Consider the following 24,506-nt stretch of genomic DNA (forward strand, 5'->3'; position numbering starts at 1 on the left):
CTCTTATTCTGTCCAAGGCCTTTTAGCCAAGGAAGTCCAGGAGAGAACAAGGAAATATGCATTTGTGACGGTCGATGTCCCCCTAGCTCCTGGTCACGGCACTGGGGATTTTTAGAAACTTGTAACATTGTCGTCTTTGTCCATGGAGCTTTCTTGGCAGGGATACTGGAGTGGCTTGCCAGTTCCTGCTCCAGGTGGATCACATTTGGGCAAAACTCTCCTCTATGACCTGTCCATCTTGGGTGGCCCTGCACGGCATGGCTCATAGCTTCTCTGAGTTATTCAAGCCCCTTCGCCACGGCAAGGCAGTGATCTTAAAAAGCAGAGACATCACCTTGCAGACAAAGGTCTGTATAGTTAAAGTTATGGTTTTCCCAGTAGTGATGTATGGAAGTGAGAGCTGGACCATAAAGAAGGCTGATCACAGAAGAATTGGTGCTTTTGAATTATGGTGCTGGAGGAGACTCTGGAGAGTCCCATGGACTACAAGAAGATCAAACGCATCCATTCTGAAGGGGGAAAAAAAATCCTTCCAGTAGCACCTTAAAGACCAGCTAAGTTACGGTAGTTCTTGGTATGAGCTTTCGTGTGCATGCACACTTCTTCGTATAGGTCCGTATAGGTCCGTATAGTTAAAGCTATGGTTTTCCCAGTAGTGATGTATGGAAGTGAGAGCTGGACCATAAAGAAGGCTGACCGCCAAAGAATGGATGCTTTTGAATTCTGGTGCTGGAGGAGACTCTTGAGAGTCCCATGGACTGCAGGAAGATCAAAACTCTCCATTCTTAAGGAAATCGGCCCTGAGTGCTCACTGGAAGGACAGATCCTGAAGGTGAGACTCCCAATACTTTGGCCACCTCATGAGAAGAGAAGACTGCCTGGAAAAGACCCTGATGCTGGGAAAGATGGAGGGCACAAGGAGAAGGGGAAGACAGAGGACGAGATGGTGGGACAGTGTTCTTGAAGCTACCAGCATGAGTTTGACCAAACTGGGGGAGGCAGTGGAAGACAGAACTGCCTGGCGTGCTCTGGTCCAGGGGGTCACGAAGAGGCGGACATGACTAAACGACTAAACAACAACAACAATGCAAAAATCCTGAGGATACATGTGGATCCATTCTTTGTAACCACATTTTTGCATCATTGCAGCCCGAGGAAACAGTGGGTGCATGATTTTTTTGCTGCAGGCTGTAGCCATGGACATGCTATGTGATCTGATGGTGAATTTGGGGTGACCCAGTGTTGCATGCACACGAAAAGCTGCATGCACACGAATGCTCATACCAAGAACTAACTTAGTTGGTCTTTAAGGTGCTACTGGAAGGAATTTTTTTTGTTTTGACTATGGCAGACCAACAAGGCTACCTATCTTTTCCCTTGGTTAGTTATATTTTCTTTTCCTTTTGTATTTTCTTCTCTTGTGAATATGTATGTTTTCTAATTTGTATTTAATAAAAATTTATAATAAAAATTTAAAAATAAAGAAAAATAAATAAAGCATCCATGACAGGTGTCCATCCAAACATCTGAGAAACGCCTTCCCTCCCCAAGCATAAAAGATTCACCAAACGCGTCTCCTTTTACTTGGAGATGGCGTGCGAGAATTTCTCAAAACCGGCGTCCCTGGCAGAAATCCCTGGTGCTTTTATTTCCTTCCAACGTGTCCAAAATGTCCCCTGCAATGGGGCCGAGGTCTTGCAGGCTAGAGGTGTTGAGCGAGCCGGTGTCCCTGTGTGTGTTTTATTACAGTCCATGAGCGACACACACAGATGCTTGATAAAGGCGATCGGCTTACCAGGGTGCTCTTCAGATAAAGGGGTGACAGACGATCCCCGTCTGAATCATTCATGCACCAATGTTCTTTTCGCGTGGCTTTGTGGCGGAACGTCATTTGCCGCCGATCACCTGGTGGCTAATTAACTTGCAATATGATCTGAGTCCCCTCTCTGCCCCGCTGCAGCCGGCCACCAGGCCTCCTATTCCGAGGGCAACCTTATTTTTTGCTCAGTTGCTGAGCAGCAGGAAAACAGCTGAGCAACCGTGGAGTGAAGAAATTTCCCTGCCTAAAGGAAAAGGGGCGACATTGCTGCAAAGCTTCTTTTTGTGTGTAATTTTTATTGTTTTTCTATTTTACATTTTAGAATATTCATTTAAACAACCTTCAAATATCAATGACTTCCATCCTTCTGTTTCCATGGTTCACTTTGCATGCCATAGATCCCTGCATATTTTACATAAACTAAAACATTCAGTGGGATGCGGGTGGCGCTGTGGGTTAAACCACAAAGCCGAGGGCTTGCCAATCAGAAGGTTGACGGTTCGAATCCCTGCGACGGGGTGAGCTCCCGTTGCTCGGTCCCTGCTCCTGCCAACCTAGCAGTTCAAAAGCACCTCAAAGTGCAAGTAGATAAATAGGTACCGCTCCGGCGGGAAGGTAAACGGCGTTTCCGTGCACTGCTCTAGTTCTCCAGAAGCGGCTTAGTCATGCTGGCCACATGACCCGGAAGCTGTACGCCGACTCCCTTGGCCAGTAAAGCGAGATGAGCGCTGCAACCCCAGAGTCACAACTGGACCTAATGGTCAGGGGTCCCTTTACCTTTACCTTAAAACATTCAGTATTCCATTTTTACATCCATCAAAACTTATTTTACGCGGTTGAATTTATCTTAAAGTTGCCAATGTTTTCAAATGTACACTATTTTCACCCTTATATTCAATAAAAAATTTCCAGTCTTCTTTAAATGCGCATTCTTCTTGTTCTCTTTTTCTATAAGTTAAGTCTGCGAGCTGCGCATATTCCATCAGTTTAGGCTGCCATTCTTCTTTAGTTGAGACCTTGTTCATTTTCCATTTGGGGGCTAACAAAACACAGGCTGCAGTAGTGGCAGACATAAATAACCTTTTTTTGATACCTGGGAATTTCCATCTGAATTATCCCCAACAAAAAGGACTCTGGGTGGTTGTTGTTTTGGAAAAGTACTTTTAAACATTTTTTTTCAATTCATTATAAACTATTTCCCAATATTCTTTTACCCTTTTACAGGTCCACCACATATGATGGAACGTACCCTCAGTCTCATTGCATCTTCAGCACTTATCTGATTCAGTCTTATACATTTTAGCAAGTCTATTCGGAGTTAAGATACCACCTGTAAATCATTTTCAGTTCTCTTTCAAGGAGTAATATTCTGTGAATTTCCGATCGCTCTTCCAAAGTTCCCCCCAGAGATTCAGATCTATATTATGTCCTATATCCAGTGCCGGATTTACGTATAAGCTAAACAAGCTATAGCTTAGGGCCCCACTCTCTTGGGCCCCCCAAAAAAATTTAAAGGAAAAGAAACGCTGGATGTACATTTCCAAAATATAAGATAAAAAACAAATAAAATAAAACCTACATACAGTAACAGTGTTTTGTGTTGTGTATGGACCTATTAAGCACATAAATTACCATATAGCATATATTCCACACACCAAAAAGCGACAATTTGTTGTTGACAAAGGACAGCTGGACATATAAAGGACCCCATTACCTTCAGGAGCTTAGGGCCTCATCAAACCTAAATCCAGCCCTGGTTGGCACAGTATGGTCTAAAACTATATTTTGAGGTTTTTATGCCTCTTGTCTTTTATATTTATTGTCCTCTTTTATCTTAGAATATTTTCATTGCTGTGTTGTTATTCTCTTTTTATGACACCTACAGAGATGATTTCATGAGGCATCTCATGAATATAATTCATAAGCTGAATAATGGATGAAAGTATTCAGACCAGGACTAGACAAATGAAACAGAAGAGGCCGTCAAGGATGCACAAATCATAGAAGTGTAGAGTTGGAAGGGACCCTAAGAGTTATCTAGTCCAGCCCCCTGCAATGCAGGAATCTTTTGCCCATTGTGGAGCTCGAACCCACGACTAAGGGTCTCGTGCTCTACCAACTGAGCTCCCCTGCTGTGTCAGGACTGAACTAAAAATAGGCAGGTTTCTCTCCACTGTGAGAATAGGATGCTGTAGATGGTACTTATCTCTGAGTAGGTTGGCTAAGATTTATAAGACAGAATCAGATAAGTGTTGGAAGTGTGAAGAAGTAGAGGGAACATTCCTCCACATGTGGTGGACATGTAAAAAGGTAAAAGGGAATTGGGAAATGATTTATAATGAATTGGAAAAAAGGTCTAAAAATTACCGGTACTTTCCCAAAGAAACTACAGTCCTTTTTGTTGGGGATAACCCAGACTGAAATTCCCAGGTGTCAGAAAAGGTTATTGATGTATGGAACAACTGCAGCCTGGGTTTTGTTAGCCACAAAATGGAAAGTGAGCGAGGTCCCAACTGAAAAGGATTGGCAAATGAAGTTGACAGAATATGCACAACTTGCCGACTTAACATATAGACTAAGAGAGCAAGAAGAACAAACGTTTAGAGAAGATTGGAAAACATTTATTGAATATATGGAAAGCCACTGTACGGCGCTGAAAACGCTGGCAGCATTCAGATATATTCAACAGGGTAAATAATTTTTGATGGATGTAAAAGTGGAAAATTGATTTGAATGGTTAGTAAAATATGCAGGGATGTGAAATGAAGCATGGGAAGAGAAGAAGGGAAGTCATTGGAAACGTTAAGGTTTGTAAAATGTTTGTTTGAATTGCAAAAGAGGAAACTTAATTAAAATTATTATATATGTATAAAAGAAAGATCAAGGAAGAAAAAAGAACAGGATGCTGGACTAGATGGGTCATTGGTCTGATCCAGCAGGGCTGCTCCTATGTTCTTATGGAAACCACAGGAGGCGAGAGTGTTCCTTTTGGGCTCAAATCCTGTTTCTGAGTTTTCTATTGGGGCATCTGGTTCGCCACTGTGAGAACAATGCACTAGACTGCTTGGATGTCAAATCCAACTCGATGGTGTAATGTTGGAAAATGTCAATCACTTCTCCTACCTGGGCAGTTATCTTTCCACAAGGGCTGACATTGATGCTGAAATCCAGCATCGCCTGAGCTCTGCGAATGCTGCTTTCTCCTGATTGAAGTGCAGAGTGTTTGAGGACCAGAACATTTGCAGGGAAACCAAAATGCTTGTTTACAAAGCTATTGTACTACCAACCTTACTGTATGCTTGTGAAACATGGACCACTTATAAACGCCATCTCCAACTCCTTGATTGTTGTTGTTTAGTCATTTAGTCATGTCCGACTCTTCGTGACCCCATGGACCAGAGCACGCCAGGCACTCCTGTCTTCCACTGCCTCCCGCAGTTTGGTCAGGCTCATGTTTGTAGTTTCGAGAACACTATCCAACCATCTCATCCTCTGTCGTCCCCTTCTCCTTGTGCCCTCCATCTTTCCCAACATCAGGGTCTTTTCCAGGGAGTCTTCTCTTCTCATGAGGTGGCCAAAGTATTGGAGCCTCAACTTCAGGAACTGTCCTTCCTTGATAGATTCCATCAATGGTGTCTCTGGAAATTTTTACACATCACTTGGGAAGACAGGCAAACTAATACCAGTGTACTGGAAGAAGCAAAGATCACCAGTGTTGAAGCAACGATTCTTCAACATCAACTTCGTTGGGCTGGTCATGTTGTACGGATGCCTGATGATCGTCTTCCAAAGCAACGACTCTATTCTGAACTTAAAAATGGAAAGCGTAATTTATGGTGGTCAACAAAAGAGGTTTAAAGACGGTCTCAAGGCAGATCTTAAAATGTGTAGTATAAACACCAACAAATGGGAAACACTGGTCTGCGAATGCTCCAGTTGGAGAGCAGCCTTTACCAAAGGTGTAATGGGCTTTGAAGACACTCGAACTCAGGACGCAAGGGAGAAACATGCTAAGAGGAAGGCAGGCTTGGCAAACCCTCACTGTGATCAACTCCTGCCCAGAAACCAATGTCTCCACTGTGGAAGGAGGTGTGGATCCAGAATTGGCCTCCACAGTCACTTATGGACCCACTGTGAAAACCGTGCTCATGAAAGACAATCTTGCTCGGCTACGAAGGATCGCCAAAGAAGAAGAAGGAAGAAGATTGGGGCATCTGGTTTGCCACTGTGAGAACAATATGCCAGACTGCTTGGATGTCAACCTTGCCCACCCAAATGTTTGTGCCCCCGGTCATTGCGAAAAGGTTTGTGCCTCCCAGTGTGAGAGCCAGTGTGGTGTAGTGGTTAAGAGCGGTAGTCTCGTAATCTGGGGAACCGGGTTCGCTTCCCCGCTCCTCCACATGCAGCTGCTGGGTGACCTTGGGCCAGTCCCACTTCTCTGAAGTCTCTCAGCCCCACTCACCTCACAGAGTGTTTGTTGTGGGGGAGGAAGGGAAAGGAGAATGTTAGCCGCTTTGAGACTCCTTAAAAAGGGAGTGAAAGGCGGGATATCAAATCCAAACTCTTCTTCTTCTTCTTCTTCCCATATCTGGTGGGAGAAACCTTGATGTTTTCCAGACCCAGGGATTACTTTTCATGCTCATTCCACCTGATTGTGGAAAATCAGCATCCCAAAAGCAATTAAGCAGCACCTTTTGAACTAAGAGTGCATCTGGGGAAGAGGGAAATGGTTAATGCTACAGTGGGTGGGATCTCTGCACACCAAGCCCCTCATCCACCATTAACCAGGTGTGAGAGAAGGCAGAAAGTTTGAATCCCATTACCCGAAGCAACAGAGAGGTTGGGTTTCTTCTCCTTTGAGTGCTGCAGCAGTGTGGCATGAAAACAAAGCGATTGCCTGGTTCTTTTGTCCCAGAAACAAAATCTCAGCAGAATGCACCTCCTTTGTGTAAAGTTCCCTCCTCGAGGCCTTCAGAGACCCAGGGGGTTCCTGATCAATGTTGCTTTGTTAGCAGGAACCTAATATGAGAGTCAGATGTCAGATCATGTGGAAGAAAGTACAGAGAGCCAAGTGTCACCTATGATGGTGGTGGATAAATGAAGGACCTCGCCAACAACGGTCCTTATAGTTAAAGCTATGGTTTTCCCAGTAGTGATGTATGGAAGTGAGAGCTGGACCATAAAGAAGGCTGATCGCCGAAGAATTGATGCTTTTGAATTATGGTGCTGGAGGAGACTCTGGAGAGTCCCATGGACTGCAAGAAGATCAAACCTCTCCATTCTTATGGAAATCAGCCCTGAGTGCTCACTGGAAGGACAGATCCTGAAGCTGAGGCTCCAAGACTTTGGCCACCTCATGAGAAGAGAAGACTCCCTGGAAAAGACCCTGATGTTGGGAAAGATGGAGGGCACAGGGAGAAGGGGACGACAGAGGACGAGATGATGGGACAGTGTTCTCGAAGTGACCAACATGAGTTTGACCAAACTGCGGGAGGCAGTGGAAGACAGGAGTGCCTGGCGTGCTCTAGTCCAGGGGGTCACGAAGAGTCAGACACGACTAAATGACTAAACAACAACAACAAATGCAGGAAAGAGTGCACGGAAAGTGCCTTCCTGAGCTCAATAGGCAGGGAGTTCCAAAGATCACCCCTTTTTTTGCAAATGTGGAACGAGTATTATGTGGCAGCACTGGTTCTGCAGATTGGAGCGGTCAAGTGGGCATGTATTGGGTCAGAATATCTCGTAGGTAAACTGGTCACAAATTGCTTAATAATAACATGTCAAACTAGCAAATTGGTGGCCAGTGCAGATCTCTGAGCACAGATGTTATAAGCTGATGTGCTCATGCTCCTGGCAGCAATCTACACTAATCGTAGCTTCCAGGTCAAGCTCAAGGGTGTGTTGCAATTATGCAATCTTGAATTAACCAGCCCCATAACTACTGTGGCCAAGCAATACCAGCCCAGGAACAGTTGTAGCTGTCATACCAATTTGCACTAGGTATGAGTTGCTTTCATGCATGCTTTTAAATTTTTTTATTTCCTTTATTGCAAAACAATTTACATAAAACATAAAAAACACGAACAAACCATCACCATACCCACATAACAACTAGACATTAACTAACAACCTTTCATTTAACATCACACATGCTTTTGACTTCCGATTCACCTCATTGTACATTTTATGCATTGTTAGTCTATACCCACTTCCTTGTTTTTTGCCCCCCCCCCCCCCAGTTACATATCAAGAAAAATTTTTGCTTTTATAATTTCCTTGTTATTCGAGATTCAGTCTAAATCTGTCAGGAGATTCGCATTGTCACAGTACTTTTTAAGACATCCTTTAAATATTGCCCAATCTTTACTCACTTTCTGGTTTGCGTTTCCTCTTCTTCTCCCAGTCATTTTTGCGAATTCCATAAATTCTGTCATCTTCGCTTGCCGGTCAATTTTTCACGCACACTTTTCACTCGTGCATGCGTTATGTGACACAGGTACTGCCTTGCAAAATTGGCAGAAGCGTGATATTTCTTGCTCCATAGTTTGCATTTCGTTTTTGGAATGTCCAAACTAGGTCGGTTCACCTTTAAATGGAAACTCGATCCAATTCCACCTGTTTCCCTAAACAAAAAAATAAATAAAATCATAACACTGCGATAGAAGACAAATAATAAAGGCCAGATTTCCCTGGGGGATGACTCAGTGCTCTACCTGCACGGCCATTTGGATTCCTGGGAGGTCCACAAAAATCACCACCTGAGTGGCTTTCCAGCTGCTGCTCCCTGCAGCAATTCACTTCAAGTACCTCTGCTCCCATGTGCCAGACTGAACAGACTTATAGGTTGCTACAGAAAATCTCAGGAGGCCTCTTCAGATGCTGCCTTTTAAGAATCGCTTGACAGGAAGTTCTCCCAGAGAAGAATGCTGAGGACATTCTGCAGCATTTATGTGCCTCATTATCCTCCTCAAGTCCATTTTTTTGTGGGATCTATGAATCTTGCACAGCAATCCTGCCAGAAGGAATATGTTCTTCGTGCTGCAAAAGCAAAAAAAAAAAGAAAAGGTGTGAAATGCCAAATAGAAATGAGAATGCGTGAAAAACGCCCGCGGCTAATGAAGATTGCCATTTCCTTTGTAGACTCCAAATTAATTGGGAAGTACAGGAATAACCGAATCAGTTGAAGATGGTTGCAAAGAAAGGTATTTAATTTTTTAAAAAAGTTCCACCAGGCAGCTTGGAGATCTAATTTTGAAAAGACCGTTTAAAACAAGGTTCAAGAAGGCATTCTGTCGTGGCTCAGATTAGCAGTTGTGGAAATGCAATTTCTGCATGTTTTAATTTCTTACCAAGCAAGAAGGATGGATGCTCTGACCTGCCTCACTCTTTAACGCTATTACGCCTTCAAGCATTGATTTCCCCCTTTCCCAAGCCAGACCTGTGATTATTTTGCTTGTTAACCACAAACAGCATTTAATGACGGAGAGCTCCCTGTTCTCAGACGCTTCCTTAGTGGGTAGCTGGAAAGCAAGGTTAATGAAAGCCGTACATTCACTCGCCCCCTTGGTTCAGGAGCGAGACCTCAAATGCCGCCAGCATTCCTGGCAAAATGGAGCTGTAAATCTTTGCTAACCTTTGCTGGCAAGGAGGCAGGGATTCAGGTGAGGGGAAAACCAGGAGGGCTGCTGGCTGCCTTGTGCTTTGTGTTCGAATTGTTGGCATCGCTTGCGCCATCAGCAAGAACAACGAGTGCTACTTATCCAGCAAACTGTAGTTTATTCAGGAATGTAGGACTGCATCTAAAGAGTCTGCGGTATAGTTAAAGCTCTGGTTTGCCCAGTAGTGATGTATGGAAGTGAGAGCTGGACCATAAAAAAGGCTGATCGCCGAAGAACTGATGCTTTTGAATTCTGGTGCTGGAGGAGACTCTTGAGAGTCCCATGGACTGCAAGAAGATCAAACCTCTCCATTCTAAAGGAAATCAGCCCTGAGTGCTCACTGGAAGGACAGATCCTGAAGCTGAGGCTCCAAGACTTTGGCCACCTCATGAGAAGAGAAGACTCCCTGGAAAAGACCCTGATGTTGGGAAAGATGGAGGGCACAAGGAGAAGGGGACAACAGAGGACGAGATGGTGGGACAGTGTTCTCGAAGCTACCAGCATGAGGGAGGCAGTGGAAGACAGAGGTGCCTGGCGTGCTCTGGTCCAGGGGGTCAAGAAGAGGCGGACACGACTACACAACAACAACAACAAGCACCACCCCTGTTGTTCTGCCCGGACACTGAGGTCAAGCTCCGAGGGCCTTCTGGTTGTTCCTTCGCTGTGAGAAGCCACGTTACAGGGAACCAGCCAGAGGGCCTTCTCGGTAGTGGCACTGCCCTGTGGAACACCCTCCCACCAGATGTCAAAGAGAAGAACTACTACCAGACTTTTAGAAGACATCTGAAGGCAGCCCCATTTAGGGAAGCTTTTAATGTTTAATAGGTTATTGTATTCTAATATTCCGTTGAAAGCCGCCCAGAGTGGCTGGGGAAACCCAGCCAGATGGGCGGGGTATGTATAAATAAATAAATAAATAAATAAATAATATTAGCAGCAGCAGGAGCAAATATATGTCACCTTAACTGTTCATTCTCTGCCCAACCACCTTCTGAAACCACCGGAGGGGAGAAGGCTCTTGTGCTTGAATCCTGCTTCCGGGTTTCTCTGAAGAGTCATTGGCTTTGCATTTGTGAGAACAGGGCTTGGTGGACCACTGGCTTCTGTTCTCTCCCCCAGTCTTTCCTGACCTTCTGAAGGGGCCTTTAGAAATTGACAGGCGCAATGCTGAATTTCCAGCTGCAATTCAATAATAATAATAATAATAATAATAATAATTTATACCCCGCTCATCTGGCTGGGTTTCTCTAGCCACTCTGGGCAGCTCCCAACAGAATTTAAAGCACAATAAAACATTAAAAACTTCCCTAGACAGTACTGCCTTCAGATTTCTTCTAAAAGTCAGTTGTTTATTTCCTTGACATCTGAAGGGAGGGCGGTCCACATGGTGGGCGCTACCACTGAGAAGGCCCTCTGCCTGGTTCCTTGTAACTTCACTTCTCTCAGGGAGGAAACCACCAGAAGGCCCTCGGAGCTGGACCCTGGTGTCCGGGGTGGAGACGCTCCTTCAGGTCTACTGGACCGAGGCTGTTTAGGGCTTTCAAGGTCAGCACCAACACTTTGAATTGTGCTCGGAAACGTACTGGACACCAATGAAGGTCTTTCAAGACCGGTGTTACGGTATATGGTCTCTGCGGCCACTCCCAGTCACCAGTCTAGCTGCCGCATTCTGGATTAGTCGTAGTTTCCGGGTTACCTTCAAAGGTAGCCCCACGTAGAGCGCATTGCAGTAGTCTAAGTGAGAGCATGCACCACTCTGGCGAGACAGTCCGTGGGCAGGAAGGGTCTCATCCTGCATACCAGGTGGAGCTGGTAGACAGCTGCCCTGGACACAGAATTAACCTGCACCTCCATGGACAGCTGTGAGTCCAAAATGACTCCCAGGCTGACACCTGGTCCTTCAGGGGCAGTTACCCCATTCAGGACCAGGGAGTCCCCCACACCTGCCCACCCCCTGTCCCTCCCAAAACAGTACTTCCACCCATTGCTCCTTACTGCCATTGCTCCTTCAAAGGCTCCGCTCCCAGGGCTGCCTTTCTGCCCTACATTTAACTAGGAGCAGGAGAACGAAAGGCTCTTCAGTGTTGTTCTTAAAATATTAAAATGCACTCACCCTTTATCTTTCTTTTTCCTTTCGGAAGGAAAACCATGTCTAAGAAACCCAGGGAGATTGCACTGCGCAGAGGGGATAATTTGGAGCGAAGGCGAACTGCATGCTTTTAAATTTTAAAAAGGATCAGATATTTATGGGAGGAAGGAAAACATCTGAAGTTCCATTAAGTTAGAGAAAAAAGATGATTTAGCATGAGGCCGGAACCAGTACAGAGAGAAGGGACATGAAAAGGTCAGGTGTCCTTCCTTGATATTGCTGAAAAGTGTGTAGGCCAATGTAAGTTTTCAATAGTGGGATTGGTCCCTACTCACAAGTCGATAGTCAATAGTAACCAAAACTAAACCCTTTAAAAATTAGGCAAGGAACCAACTGGTATATAATACTGTTTTATAATTTATGATTGTTTTATAATGTATGGTAATTTAGAATCTAGATGTATTTTCTTGTAATATTTGATACTTCCAGCTGATGAAGGTGAATACTTCGAAACAGGGCTCTGTCCTGGTTTCTGATCCATAACTGACTTCTGACTTCTGCTCTGTGATTGAAACTGAGTCTCCATCTGCAAGCCGATAAATTATAAGGATCAACATTATTGTCGAGTGAAAAAGAGAAAATCTTTGTAACTAATTATTGTGTTATACGTATCTTTATGAGTTTGAGTTTGTAATCTCTGTTAGAGTTTGTAATCTCTACTTGAGTTTGTAATTCTTGTCAGAATACATACTTTTAAATGGATTAGCTTTTGTTACTGTTGACTACCGACTTGTGAGTAGGGACCACTCCCACTATTGAAACTTACATTGGCCTGAGTTCTTGGTGTGCTTTTTTCTTGGTATATTTAATAACAGGAACTCCAACTTATTTGACAACTGTGTAGGGCCACAGCCGAGGGGAAGATATTCCAATACAATGTCCCCACTGTGGAAGGATGCGTGGATCCAGAACTGGCCTCCACAGTCACTTACGGACTCATTGTTAAAACCGTATTTATGGAAGACAATCTTACTCGGCTACGAGGGATTGCAGAAGAAGAAGAAGAGGAAGATGATGATGTTGAAGAAGATGATGGTGATGAAGAAGAGGAAGAAGAAGAGGAGGAGGAGGAGGAGGAGGAGGAGGAGGAGGAGGAGGAGGAATAAGATGATGATGTTTAAGAAGAAGATGATGATGATGAAGAAGATGATGATGTTGAAGAAGAAGAAGATGATGAAGAAGAAGAAGAAGAGGAGGAGGAGGAGGAGGAGGAAGAATAAGATTATGATGTTGAAGAAGAAGACGAAGACGAAGACGAAGAAGAAGGAGGAGGAGGAGGAGGAGGAGAAACCTCAATGATCCATTTGCAATTGAAGCCCACTGGGGCTGGGCGTCTGGGGTGGCCAGTGTAAGAACAGGATGCTGGACTAGATGGGATCCTTTGGGCCTGATCCAGCACCTTATATCCTCATATTCTCTTTGCAGACATGTCGAACCACTGCTTATATCTAACTAAAACATCTCTACTGGTAAAGTAGGTATTGCTTCTCCCTCATCGCAGCCAAAGGCCGAGATTGCCCAGAGGTGTTGTCTCTTGCCCGACTGTGTAAACTTAGGTTCATCTAATCCAAATGCCATTGATTTTCTAATTTGCAGTGTGGAACTGCTCTTTGAAGGCTCCTGAGTGCTCTTTTTCAGCCTCATGGACCTGAAGAGAAGAGAGTATGGTGTACACACCTGCCTGGGAATCACAGGGCTCCAAATCTCAGGCTCTCCACGCTGGAGGTTCAGTGTCCTTGAATTCTACTCAATATTGATCCAAAGTAAATTCCAACACAGGGATGCGGGTGGTGCTGTCGGTGGTTCGAATCTGCGCAGCAGGGTGAGCTCCTATTGCTCTGTCCCAGCTCCTGCCAACCTAGCAGTTTGAAAGCATGCCAGTGCAAGTAGATAAATAGGTACCACTGTGGCGGGAAGATAAATGGCATTTCCATGTGCTCTGGCACTTGTCACGGTCCTCTGTGCATCAGAAGCAGTTTAGTCCTGCTGGCCACATGACCCGGAAAGCTGTCTGTGGACAGACGTCGGCTCCCTCGGCCTGAAAGCGAGATGAGCACCGCAACCCCATAGTTGCCTTTGACTGAACTTAACCATCCAGGGTCCTTTACCTTTATATTCCAACGTATACCGGTAGTTAGCAGAGTAAAACTTAAACACATTGCAGGATCCCCCCAAAATAGACCAGAGGCAATGAATATTTCACCCAGCAGAGCTTTACTCCAACTGAAGGCAAATGAGCATAATAGTCACAAATCCAATACATTCAGGAATGGCACTGTCCATAAGAAATCCAGTTCATTTAATTTAAACTTAAAATAACTTATAACAAGTCTAAACCTTAACACCATATACAGACTAAACGACTAAACAACAACAACAGCAGGTTTTAATAACAAAAACTCCTTTTACACTAAATTTGTTGTTGTTGTTTAGTTGTGTCCGACTCCTTGTGACCCCCTGGACCAGATCACACCAGGCACTCCTGTCCTCCACTGCCTCCCGCAGTTTGATCAAACTCATGCTGGTAGCTTCAAGAACATCATCCAACCATCTCATCCTCTGTCGTCCCCTTCTCCTTGCGCCCTCCATCTTTCCCAACATCAGGGTCTTTTCCAGGGAGTCTTCTCTTCTCATGAGGTGGCCAAAGTCTTGGAGCCTCAGCTTCAGGATCTGTCCTTCCAGTGAGCACTCAGGGCTGATTTCCTTCAGAATGGATCAGTTTGATCTTCTTGCAGTCCAGGAGACTCTCAAGAGTCTCCTCCAGCACCAGAATTCAAAAGCATCCATTCTTCGGCCATCAGCCTTCTTGATGGTCCAGCTCTCACTTCCATACAACACTACTTATTAAAACCTAGCAAAAGTTATTTTGTGTTTCTTGAATGTGTGGTCTTCCCAGAATGCCTTCTGCAGTGCAACTAATCTGCAAAATAACCAACACTGAGGTTTGTCCGGCCCACTCCATCGGAAGGGGAATGTGTGGGGTGTCTGAGTCCCACATGGCTCTGAGGATCCTCACAGCCTTTTCTTGTTGCTTCCTAGGCTCATCGGGACGTTCCAGATGGTCTTGCAGAAGGTGGTGGAGGAAGGGCAGCTGGAAGTGACAGATACCTTGATCGATGATAACAACGCTTCCATCCGGGTAAATGTGGTCAAGTGATGCATGAAGTGACCTGGGACCCTCAGGATGTGTCCAAAAATTGAAGGTGCTTTGGGTGGGGGGACGGGACGCGGGTAGTGCTGTGGGTTAAACCACAGAGCCTAGGGCTTGCTGATCAGAAGGTCGGCAGTTTGAATGCCCGTGACGGGGCGAGCTCCCATTTCTCGGTCCCTGCTCCTGCCAACCTAGCAGTTCAAAAGCCTGTCAAAGTGCAAGTAGATAAATAAGTACTGCTCCAGTGGGAAGGTCAACGGCGTTTCCGTGCGCTGCTCTGGTTCGCCAGAAGTGGCTTAGTCCTGCTGGCCACATGACCCGGAAGCTGTACGCCGGCTCCCTCGGCCAGTAAAGCGAGATGAGTGCCACAACCCCAGAGTCGGTCACGACCGGACCTAATGGTCAGGGGTCCCTTTACCTTTACCTTGGATGGGGGGACAATGGCAAATCTCAAACCCGCCACTGGAGACCCTCTCAGAAGATCCCATTGAATTTCAACAGGGACAAATGTGAAGTTCTGCACTTAGATTATGATGTTGATGATGATAATAATTGTACCTGACCCATCTGACTGGGTTGCCCCAGCTGCACAAATATAGGACCTGAACCAATGTATTCAAATTCCAAGGAATGAAATTTTGACTAAACATTCGGAAGAACTTTCTGGCAGAGGACCTTCTTGGTGGTGGTGCCCGTCCTGTGGAACGACCTCCCATCAGATGTCAAAGAAATGAACAACTACAGTCATACCTCGGGTTACAGATGCTTCAGGTTGCGTTTTTTCGGGTTACGGACCTGCTGAAACCCGGAAGTACCGGAACGGGTTACTTCTAGGTTTCGGGGGTTGCGCATAAGTGCTAAATCACACTTCGTGCATGAGCAGAAGCACCAAATCACAACCCGTGCATGCGCAGATGCACCACTGCGGGTTGCGACCGTGCATCCCGCATGGATCGCGTTTGCAACCTGAGAGTCCACTGTATCTGATGTTTAGGAGACATCTGAAGGCAGCCCTCTTTGGGGAAGTTTTTAATGACTGATGTTTGAATGCATTTTTAATCTCTTGTTGGAAGCCGCCCAGCGTGGCTGGGGAAACCCAGCCAGATGGGTGGAATATAAGTTATAAATTATTATTATTATTATTATTATTATTATTATTATGACAGTAAAACTTCCTTGAAAGGTGGTACATTGGAGGATTTTCAGCAGAGGTTGGGTGTCCCCCTGCCGGGGATTCTTTACCTGCGATTACTGCATTGCAGGGGTTGGACTAGATGACCGCTGGAGTTCCCTTCCAGTTGCACAGTGCTATGTTTCTATGATTCTCTCGCCCTCTCGCTTTACAGTTATGGGTTGACATTTACCTCCTTCCCTCCCAGCTCTTTTCAGGCCTGCAGGCTGCTTCCTTCTGCCTCTTACAAGACGGTCTGTTGCTTTCAGGATGTGTTTGGAAAACAATGGGGGCTTTGCTTTTCAAGGGTTTCCTGAAAGCGCTTTCATAGCCCTTTGAGGTTTTGTGAGCACTCCAAACCAATGCTTGCAAATCCCTGGGAGTTTTCAAGGTGAATGGATAAGTGTTTATCTCTCCCCCCCCCCCCCCAACTTATCTCACGGTGAGACCACAGTTATTCATTTCCCAGAACGAATATTTTCTTTTTCATTTCAAAGAATTGATACATGAGTGTAAGGGTGGGAAAAACAAGTTGCAAAGTGGTTTGCTAAAATAATAAAAAGGTCAGGGGAAACAGTTAAAAGCAGCTGTTTAAGACATTCAGAAATGATTACCGTAAAATCAGTGATAAGCTAAAGAAGAGGTTAACATTCTGCAGATCTGGGTCGGCTTGCCTAAACAAAAATGTTTTTAGCAGGTGTCAGAGTACAGCGAAAGTGCCTGTCTGGTGTCCATGTGCAATGAAATAATGTCATTAAAAGGCATTTTAATGAGGACTAGCAGATTGGTAAAAAATATGAATGCCAAGAGCCTTAGAAAACTGTCAAGTCTTGACCGCACTTACAAGAAGTTTCCTGCTGTTTAAGACATGATAATGTGGAGACTGCAGAAGACCACAGGATTTACACCAGCTTTGTGGGGAAATGCCCCTTTGCCATGTACGAAGTTTCTGTTGTGCAAATCGACCTTTAGTTCCTTTTGAAGAAGCACACACACAGACACACATACACACACACAATTGCTGTGTGGGTCTTGCTGAGCTGCTGGAATAGCCTTGCGGCCCCTGGGTCCCCTGCCACATGAGCTTTTTTTTCTGCATCACATTGAGGGCTAGCGACTTGGTTCAAGTGACGTGCCTTGCGGTTCCCATCATCCAGTCATTCATTGCATTTATATCATGCCATTTCCTCTGAGGGAGTTCAAGGTGGCGACCACGGTTCACCCCCTCCCCATTCAACGCCCACAACAGCCCTGTGAGGTAGGTTAGGCGGAGAGGCAAGGCTGATTGAGGGATTTGAACCCTGATCTCTCCCAGTCCTGGCCCAGCTCTCTACTACCATGATACCGGCTCTCTCATTCCAGCAACTGGGACTTTTAGCAAACGACCAGATTCAGATGTGTGGGGTATTTTTTTATTTATTTCTGTACAGCTGTACAGAAATGCCTGCGTTGCCCTATGCAGTAACCGTGGCAACCACACAAAAGAAGGGAAAAGCGCGTCAGGCACAATCCTCTTGGTTTTTCTGGTTTCCAATTTGTGGCACTGCTCAGGTGTCTCAGCTCGCTAGAGAAACCGAGGTTTCATTAGCTGTGGTTGGGGGACAGTATGAAATGTTTTGCTGAGCAGATAAATTGAATGGTGCTTGTCCACAAGACCCCAATATACCCCCCCAAAGTGGGTGAGACCTCTAGCCCCTACCCAAGACTTCTGTTTGCCCCCCACCCAGCATCAGGTCATATATATATTATATTATATTCTAATTTACATTCCAAAATATTCATTTAAACAACCTTAAATCAACGACTTCTCCTCTTTCTGTGGTTCATTTTGCATACCACACATCCCTGCATATTTTACATGAACTAAACCATTCGGTAATCCATTTACACCATTGAATTTATCTTAATGCTACCAGTGTTTTTAAATAAACACAATTTTCGCCCATATACTCAGTAAAATTTTTCCAGTCTTCTTTAAACATGTCTTGTTCTCTCATTCTATATGTTAAATCTGCAAGCTGCACGTATTCCGTCAATTTAAGTTGCCATTCTTCTTTGGTTAGGACCTTGCTCATTTTCCATTTTGGGGCTAACAGAACAGGGGCTGCACAACACAGTTGTAGCATACATAAATAACCTTTTTTGACACCTGGGAATCCCCCCCCCCCCCAACAAAAAGGCTTCTGTTGTTGTTTTTTGAAAGTTAACTTTTAAACATCTTTTTCAATTCAATTCACTCTTTTACCGATCGGCAAGTCCTAGGCTCTGTGGTTTAACCCACAGCGCCACCCATGTCCCTGGTATGACTGTAGTCTCTCCCTATGTTCTTATGCCCCATATCTTGTGCCGTCAGCTACTGTAAGAGGCACCCAGTTCCTCTCCTGCCGAACGTCTCCTACAGAAAGTCCCTTCCTGTCCTTTGCTGGAAGAGGCCAGCACGGCGCCCCACTGCCCTGTCACTGAGCAACAGAAAGGTTGAGCAAGTGGGGAGGAGCGGGGCCTTCTCCCCGAGGCACTTAAATGGCAAGAACACTCCCTCTCAGGTCCAATTCAGGTGGCGCTTGCTGAAAGCTGCCTGGCCAAAATGAGACGTGAGAAGGAAGAGGGAGGCAGGACAACACAGGGATCAGACCAGTAAGTGCAGGGGTCAGCAAACTTTATCAGCAGGGGGCCGGTCCACTGTCCCTCAGACCCTGGGGGGGGGGGGCAGACTACAGTGGTACCTCAGGTTAAGTACTTAATTTGTTCCAGAGGCCCGTTCTTAACCTGAAACTGTTCTTAACCTGAAGCACCACTTTAGCTAGTGGGGCCTCCTGCTGCTGCCATGCCGCTGGAGCACAATTTCTGTTCTCATCCTGAAGCAAAGTTCTTAACCTGAAGCACTATTTCTGGGTTAGTGGAGTCTGTAACCTGAAGCATCTGTAACCTGAAGCGTCTGTAACCCGACGTACCAGTGTATATTTTGAAGAGAAAAAAATTGAATGAATTCCTATGCCCCACAAATAACCCAGAGATGCATTTTAAATAAAAAGACACATTCTACTCATGTAAAAACACGCTGATTCCCGGACCATCCGCGGGCCGGATTCAGAAGGCGATTGGGCCGGATCCACCCCGGGCTTTAGTTTGCCTACCCATGAATAAGTGTGTTGTCGGTTCCTCTGTTGCAGACCAGCATCTCCCTTGAGATCAGGTACCAGGCCATGGATGGCACCGTCGGGGCTTGGAACGACAATGAGTTCTTGGAGAGTCCCAACGCGCCCTCGGAGGGAGACCCCCACGAGATGGACGTCCTGCTGCCCCCGCAGCGGCAGTCTCCCAGCAAGACCAGCGCCGCAGAGAGGGCTCTCCGGAGGTAAGGAGACGCACCTTCTGAAATGCAACTCGCAAGGCAGGGACCCTGTTAAGGAAAATAATTCTGGGGTGAGAGACTACCTACCAGCCCTGCTCTTTAGGGTGCAAGTCCACCATGGGTCCATGTGGTCAGTAAAAGAAGGAAGTTCCAGCCAAGTAATTTGGAGCAAAACAGCGGTCAGTAGACCACAATCTTTATTGTTGCGCAACAGGTCCCCCAGGAGTAAGAACTCCGAGCATGGGGTGACGTCTTTTAAAACTTCCCTCTTTCCCCCAGAATACACTTTGAGCAGCATCATTGAGACATCATCACTGAGCCTAGGGCTTGCCGATCAGAAGGTCGGTGGTTCGAATCCCCATGATGGGGTGAGCTCCCGTTGCTCGGTCCCTGCTCCTGCCAACCTAGCAGTTCGAAAGCACGTCAAAGTGCAAGTAGATAAATAGGTAGGAAGGCAAACGGTGTTTCCGTGTGCTGCTCTGGTTCGCCAGAAGCAGCTTAATCATGCTGGCCAACGATAGATTACTAATTTCAGGAAAATGTTCACTCTTAAGTTACAGCTTACAGTCACTTTGCTTTGGATTGTCTACAGGACGGAAAGGCGGACTTCCTTTTTGTACCTTTCCCCGTACTAGTGCCAAAATTCTTGAAAATTTGATTTCAAATTAAATCCATTGCTCCTACTCACGAGTAGTTGTTTTTGAGTCCAAATTCTTATGGAAGAAATCAGCGCTCTCCGATCATGGCGATGCGGCTTCACTCCACGGGCTGGGTAGACGACCCTCAGCACCGCGCTGCTCACCCGCTACCACTCCGAAGCCTTTAAAAAGGCTCCTTTGTGGTTTTGGGGGGGCGCAAAAGGTGCCCGCTGGGTCTCCTTGTTCACAGGCTTCCGTGCCTGTGATTTTTAAGGGTCCCCGCTTCGCCGTAGCTGCAGGACCCGAACCCGCGGAGCAGACTTCCCCCAGAGCTCAGAGGTAAATCCGCCATTAATCGCTGGCGCTGACCGGAAGTCTGTACGCTGGCTTCCTCGGCCGAGATGAGCACCGCAACCCCAGAGTTGTCCACGACTGGACCTAACGGTCAGGGGTCCCTTTACCTATACAAGGGTTACACAAGTTCAACAATAGTTCCTTTTATCAGACACCTTTCCCAACACCTCTTAAGTCCCCATCACCCGAAGAACAATAAAATTCTTGACATCTCCTTGCCCTCAGGACTTGTCTGCAGTTGGGCTTTCAGAACACCTGACTTGCTCAACTGCCTCTGCGGATGTCCAGTGTTGCCCCCTTGGTCACTTCCTGGGCGGGGGGCCATGTCTGTGCTCTCACGCTTGGAGAATTATGGCGGGATGCCCTGTTCCTGCTGCCTGTGGGACTTCCTGCTTCTTGGTTCATGGAGGGAGGTGGAGCCCAAATTCACCTTTCTTTAAGGGTTAAAATGGCGTTGGAAGGAGGAGAGTCGGTTAAAGTATGGATTTTCTATGAATTTATAAAGCCAGGTGTCTCCCCTGAGCTGTCAAGTCGAAAGGATACATTCAGGTATAATATATGTAACATTCTAACAACTTTAAATATGTGCCCCCCCCCCCCCATGTAATTTCCGTAACAACCCAAATGCCTGGGGCTGGGTGTTTGGCTTCACTGTCAACCAGCACAAACTCTTGTGAGGAAGGCAGGCAGGAAGGAAGGAAGGAAGGAAGGAAAGAAGGAAGGAAAGAAGGATAGAATCAATTCCTCATATTGCTCATGAGGAAATTCCCCTTGCAGGTTCCAGGACAGAGGCTCACACCAGATTTTATTCAGTACAGTCATACCTCGGGTTACAGACGCTTCAGGTTGCGTGATTTCGGGTTGCGCACTGCACCGAACCTGGAAGTACCGGAACAGGTTACTTCCGGGTTTCGGTGCTTGCGCAGAAGTGCTAAATCACACTTTGCGCATGCACAGAAGCACCAAATCTCGACCTGCGCATGTGTGGACGCGGCGCTGCTGGTTGCGGACACTGCGGGTTGCGAACGTGCTTCCCGCACATATCACGTTTGCAACCCGAGCGTCCACTGTACAGTACGAGCACATTTTTCACGGGGGTTCAGTTCCGAGAGCCCCGCATGCAGCTAAAGTCGTGTGTGGCGCTTTCCAAATTGCTCCTATGCGCAGGGCACGGGGGGATCTTTCTCACACCAGCCCAGTTTGCCAGAAAACTAATCTGACGAAATCTGCATTTGTACTTTTCACCACTCATTTCTACTTCTGCAGAACTTGCCAGGTCGCTCCTTTTTCATTCGTCTCTGGCAGCAGCGACCTGCCTGCCTGCCTGCCCGCCCTGTTTTCTTCCTTCTCATAATTTCGCTGGAAGTGTCAGTCCTGTGTTTTTCTCCAGAGGAGGAAGGAACCCTGCCATGATCCAGTGCAAGGGAGACCAGACTAATAAAGAAACAAATCAGGGTGTTCCTTCTTTCAGGTCTCAGAGAGATGACCCTCACGGAGGCAAAGACGCCGTAACCAGCCAATTTGCTGTACAAAACTGGGCTGAAACATCTAATTGGAACTGTAGATCAACTTCCCAGATCAATACGTTAACAATTCTTGTTGCCAGCAGCGCTTTAATGGGCATCATGCACCAGCCTGAGAATGTTTTGACGGCCCCCAATTTCAGAGGTCAGATGCTCTGTTTAATTGCTCCCATTCCAGATGGGGAGAAGCTCTCCATTCAGCGTCTACCAGCCCAGGTTGCGCTCAGCCACAGTTCTGTTCTGGACGGTCGAGGGGTTCTGGGGCAAGGAGCAAGTTCACAGCCGGAGTTCAGACTCTAGCAGAGCAAAGGCAGGCAATGCAAAACCCTGGGTTCAGTAAGGAAAAGTGGAGTATTGCAAAGTTGGAAGTGTGGGAATGTTGAGGATAGTAGGAGAGGATATATTGATCAAATATCATCCTTCCTCATTCACGCTAGTGAGCTAGTAGCAGAACACGTCCCCTTGTACGTTGCAGGAAGCCAGTTGATGGATTCGTTAGAATCATTTGAGTTGAGCAATCCAGTCTGGCTTGTCCAGATTGGGCTGTACTTAGAAAATTTCCCCTTTAAGTAAAGGGTAAAGGGACCCCTGACCATTCCTGATCCACCGTTGGCCTTGGGATATGTGATCTTCATAAAAGGGGAGGGGGAAGGAAGGGAAGGGAAATAAAAGATCAGGCTGAATTCAAATTAAAGGCCAGGCAGAATAGCTCTGTCTTACAGGCCCTGCGGAAGGAGGTTAAATCCTGCAGGGCCCTGGTCTCATGGGACAGAGCATTCCACCAAGTTGGAGCCATCACTGAGAAGGCCCTGGCCCTGGTGGAGGATAGTCTGACTTCCTTAGGGCCTGGGACCTCTAAACTATGGTTATTCATGGACCTTAAGGTCCTCTGCGGGGCAGACCAGGAGAGGCAGTCACATGTCACCTCTTCAATTCCCAACGGATAGAGCTGTTCAACAGCGGAACAGACTCATCAGTCAGGGATTCTTTAGCCGCGATGTCTGCCTTGCAGAGGGTAGGACTGGATGACCCTCGAGGTCCCTTGCTATGTTGCCTCTCTGTGGCGTGACATTGTCTGGTAGAACAGTGGAGCAATGCAGGTAACTCGGGAAATAAAATATGTCAGGGGACATAAAACTCTGTGAACTCCCAAGCTGAGGTGATCTGGTGCATGGCTTAGGGAAGAGAGAGCATCATTTCCCCCAGTCAAAGTGCTTAGAAAAGAATTATGCACCTGACTCCGCAATTGACGCTGGTGCTTTGAAGATTTCGTACAACTCCAGGAATAATTGCAGAGGATGCTTAACCAGCGAGTGAGTTTTGCATGCCATGCCCTCTGGTGGGTAATTTGTGTACAACAATAACACAGGTGACTGAGGAGCGAGGAGAGATCAGGATATATCAGATATTTTGGCAGATCCTAAAGCAATCTTGAGGGACGTGGGTGGCGCTGTGGGTTAAACCACAGAGCCTAGGACTTGTCGATCAGAAGGTCAGCGGTTCGAATCCCCGTGACGGGGTGAGCTCCCGTTGCTCGGTCCCAGCTCCTGCCAACCTAGCAGTTTGAAAGCACGTCAGAGTGCAAGTAGATAAATAGGTGCCGCTCCGGTGGGAAGGTAAACGGCATTTCCGTGCACTGCTCTGGTTCGTCAGAAGCAGCTTAGTCATGCTGGCCACATGACCCAGAAGCTGTACGCCGGTTCCCTCGGCCGATAAAGCGAGATGAGCGACGCAACCCCAGTGTCGGTCACGATTGGACCTAATGGTCAGGGGTCCCTTTACCTTTACCTAAAGCAATCTTGACCAAGGCAACGTGAATGGAAGGGCATATTCAGAGGAGATGTGGCAAGTGACACATCAATGGCTTACTTAATTTCCCTGATGTCCTCAGGTTCTCACCTGCAAATATGGCTGCAACCAGTGCTGACCCACCACTGCCAGCTTGACTTAGTTCTGGTCTCAAAGTTTGGTGGGTAAAAAACAGCCTGGGTAGCTAGAACCAATGGGTGGAGAAAGGATCTGCGCCTGTTGGATTTCTCCTGCACAATCCTTCACAACCACAGCACATATCCCAAGGCCAACGGTGCATCAGGAACTCTTCGATCACTTCACAGTGTGTCGTTCTGAGCTGAGGGTTGCTTCATGCGTGGCAAGGAAGGAGAGCGCGACTCAAGGTGGATATTCACAAACATGACTGTCACCCGCAAGCTGTTTCCTTCAACACACAGAAGGCAATGCAGGAATCGCAGCCCAGTTCTGCTAGGGTTGCCACTCTTGCTGCCATCTGCCAGGAAAACATTCTTTAAGAAACAGATAAAAGTTCCTGGACGGTTTAAAATGGGAGTGGCGATCACACACAGGGCCCCCGGACATTTGACGGTCTATTGACCCTGTGCCGCCACTGAGATTGCTTTTTCCGCTGCCACCACCCCGTATCTCACGGGGACACACGACGTCCAGTCAGTTGTTAACATAAACAAATAATCAAGTTTATTTTTAAATGCAGGAACAAGCTTATGGTTTCAGTTAGTTTTTCTTGACAGTTTCTTATTCTTAGTTCCTAACAACTCCAAACTGATTATTCCAACTATCTATCTGACTCCACCTCACAATTCCTCTCACTCTCTCACAATACAACTCTACCAACCCACACCTAAACCTCCCTCTTCCTTCTTCAACTCCCAAACCTCA

The 24,506-nt window shown here is 46.4% G+C and overlaps 1 protein-coding gene across 1 annotated transcript in view; it reads left to right on the forward strand.

The window, feature by feature from the left end:
• Positions 1-24,506, forward strand: part of OTOF (otoferlin) — a 185,210-nt gene that overhangs the window by 46,967 nt on the left and 113,737 nt on the right. Inside the window, exons 4-5 of the mRNA XM_077925364.1 lie at positions 14,666-14,765; positions 19,119-19,303. Coding sequence (XP_077781490.1) covers positions 14,666-14,765; positions 19,119-19,303 — 285 coding nt within the window. The remainder of the gene's footprint in view (positions 1-14,665; positions 14,766-19,118; positions 19,304-24,506) is intronic.

Source organism: Podarcis muralis, chromosome 3 (assembly GCF_964188315.1).
Source record: "Podarcis muralis chromosome 3, rPodMur119.hap1.1, whole genome shotgun sequence".
In the NCBI taxonomy this organism is placed as follows: Eukaryota; Metazoa; Chordata; class Lepidosauria; order Squamata; family Lacertidae; genus Podarcis; species Podarcis muralis.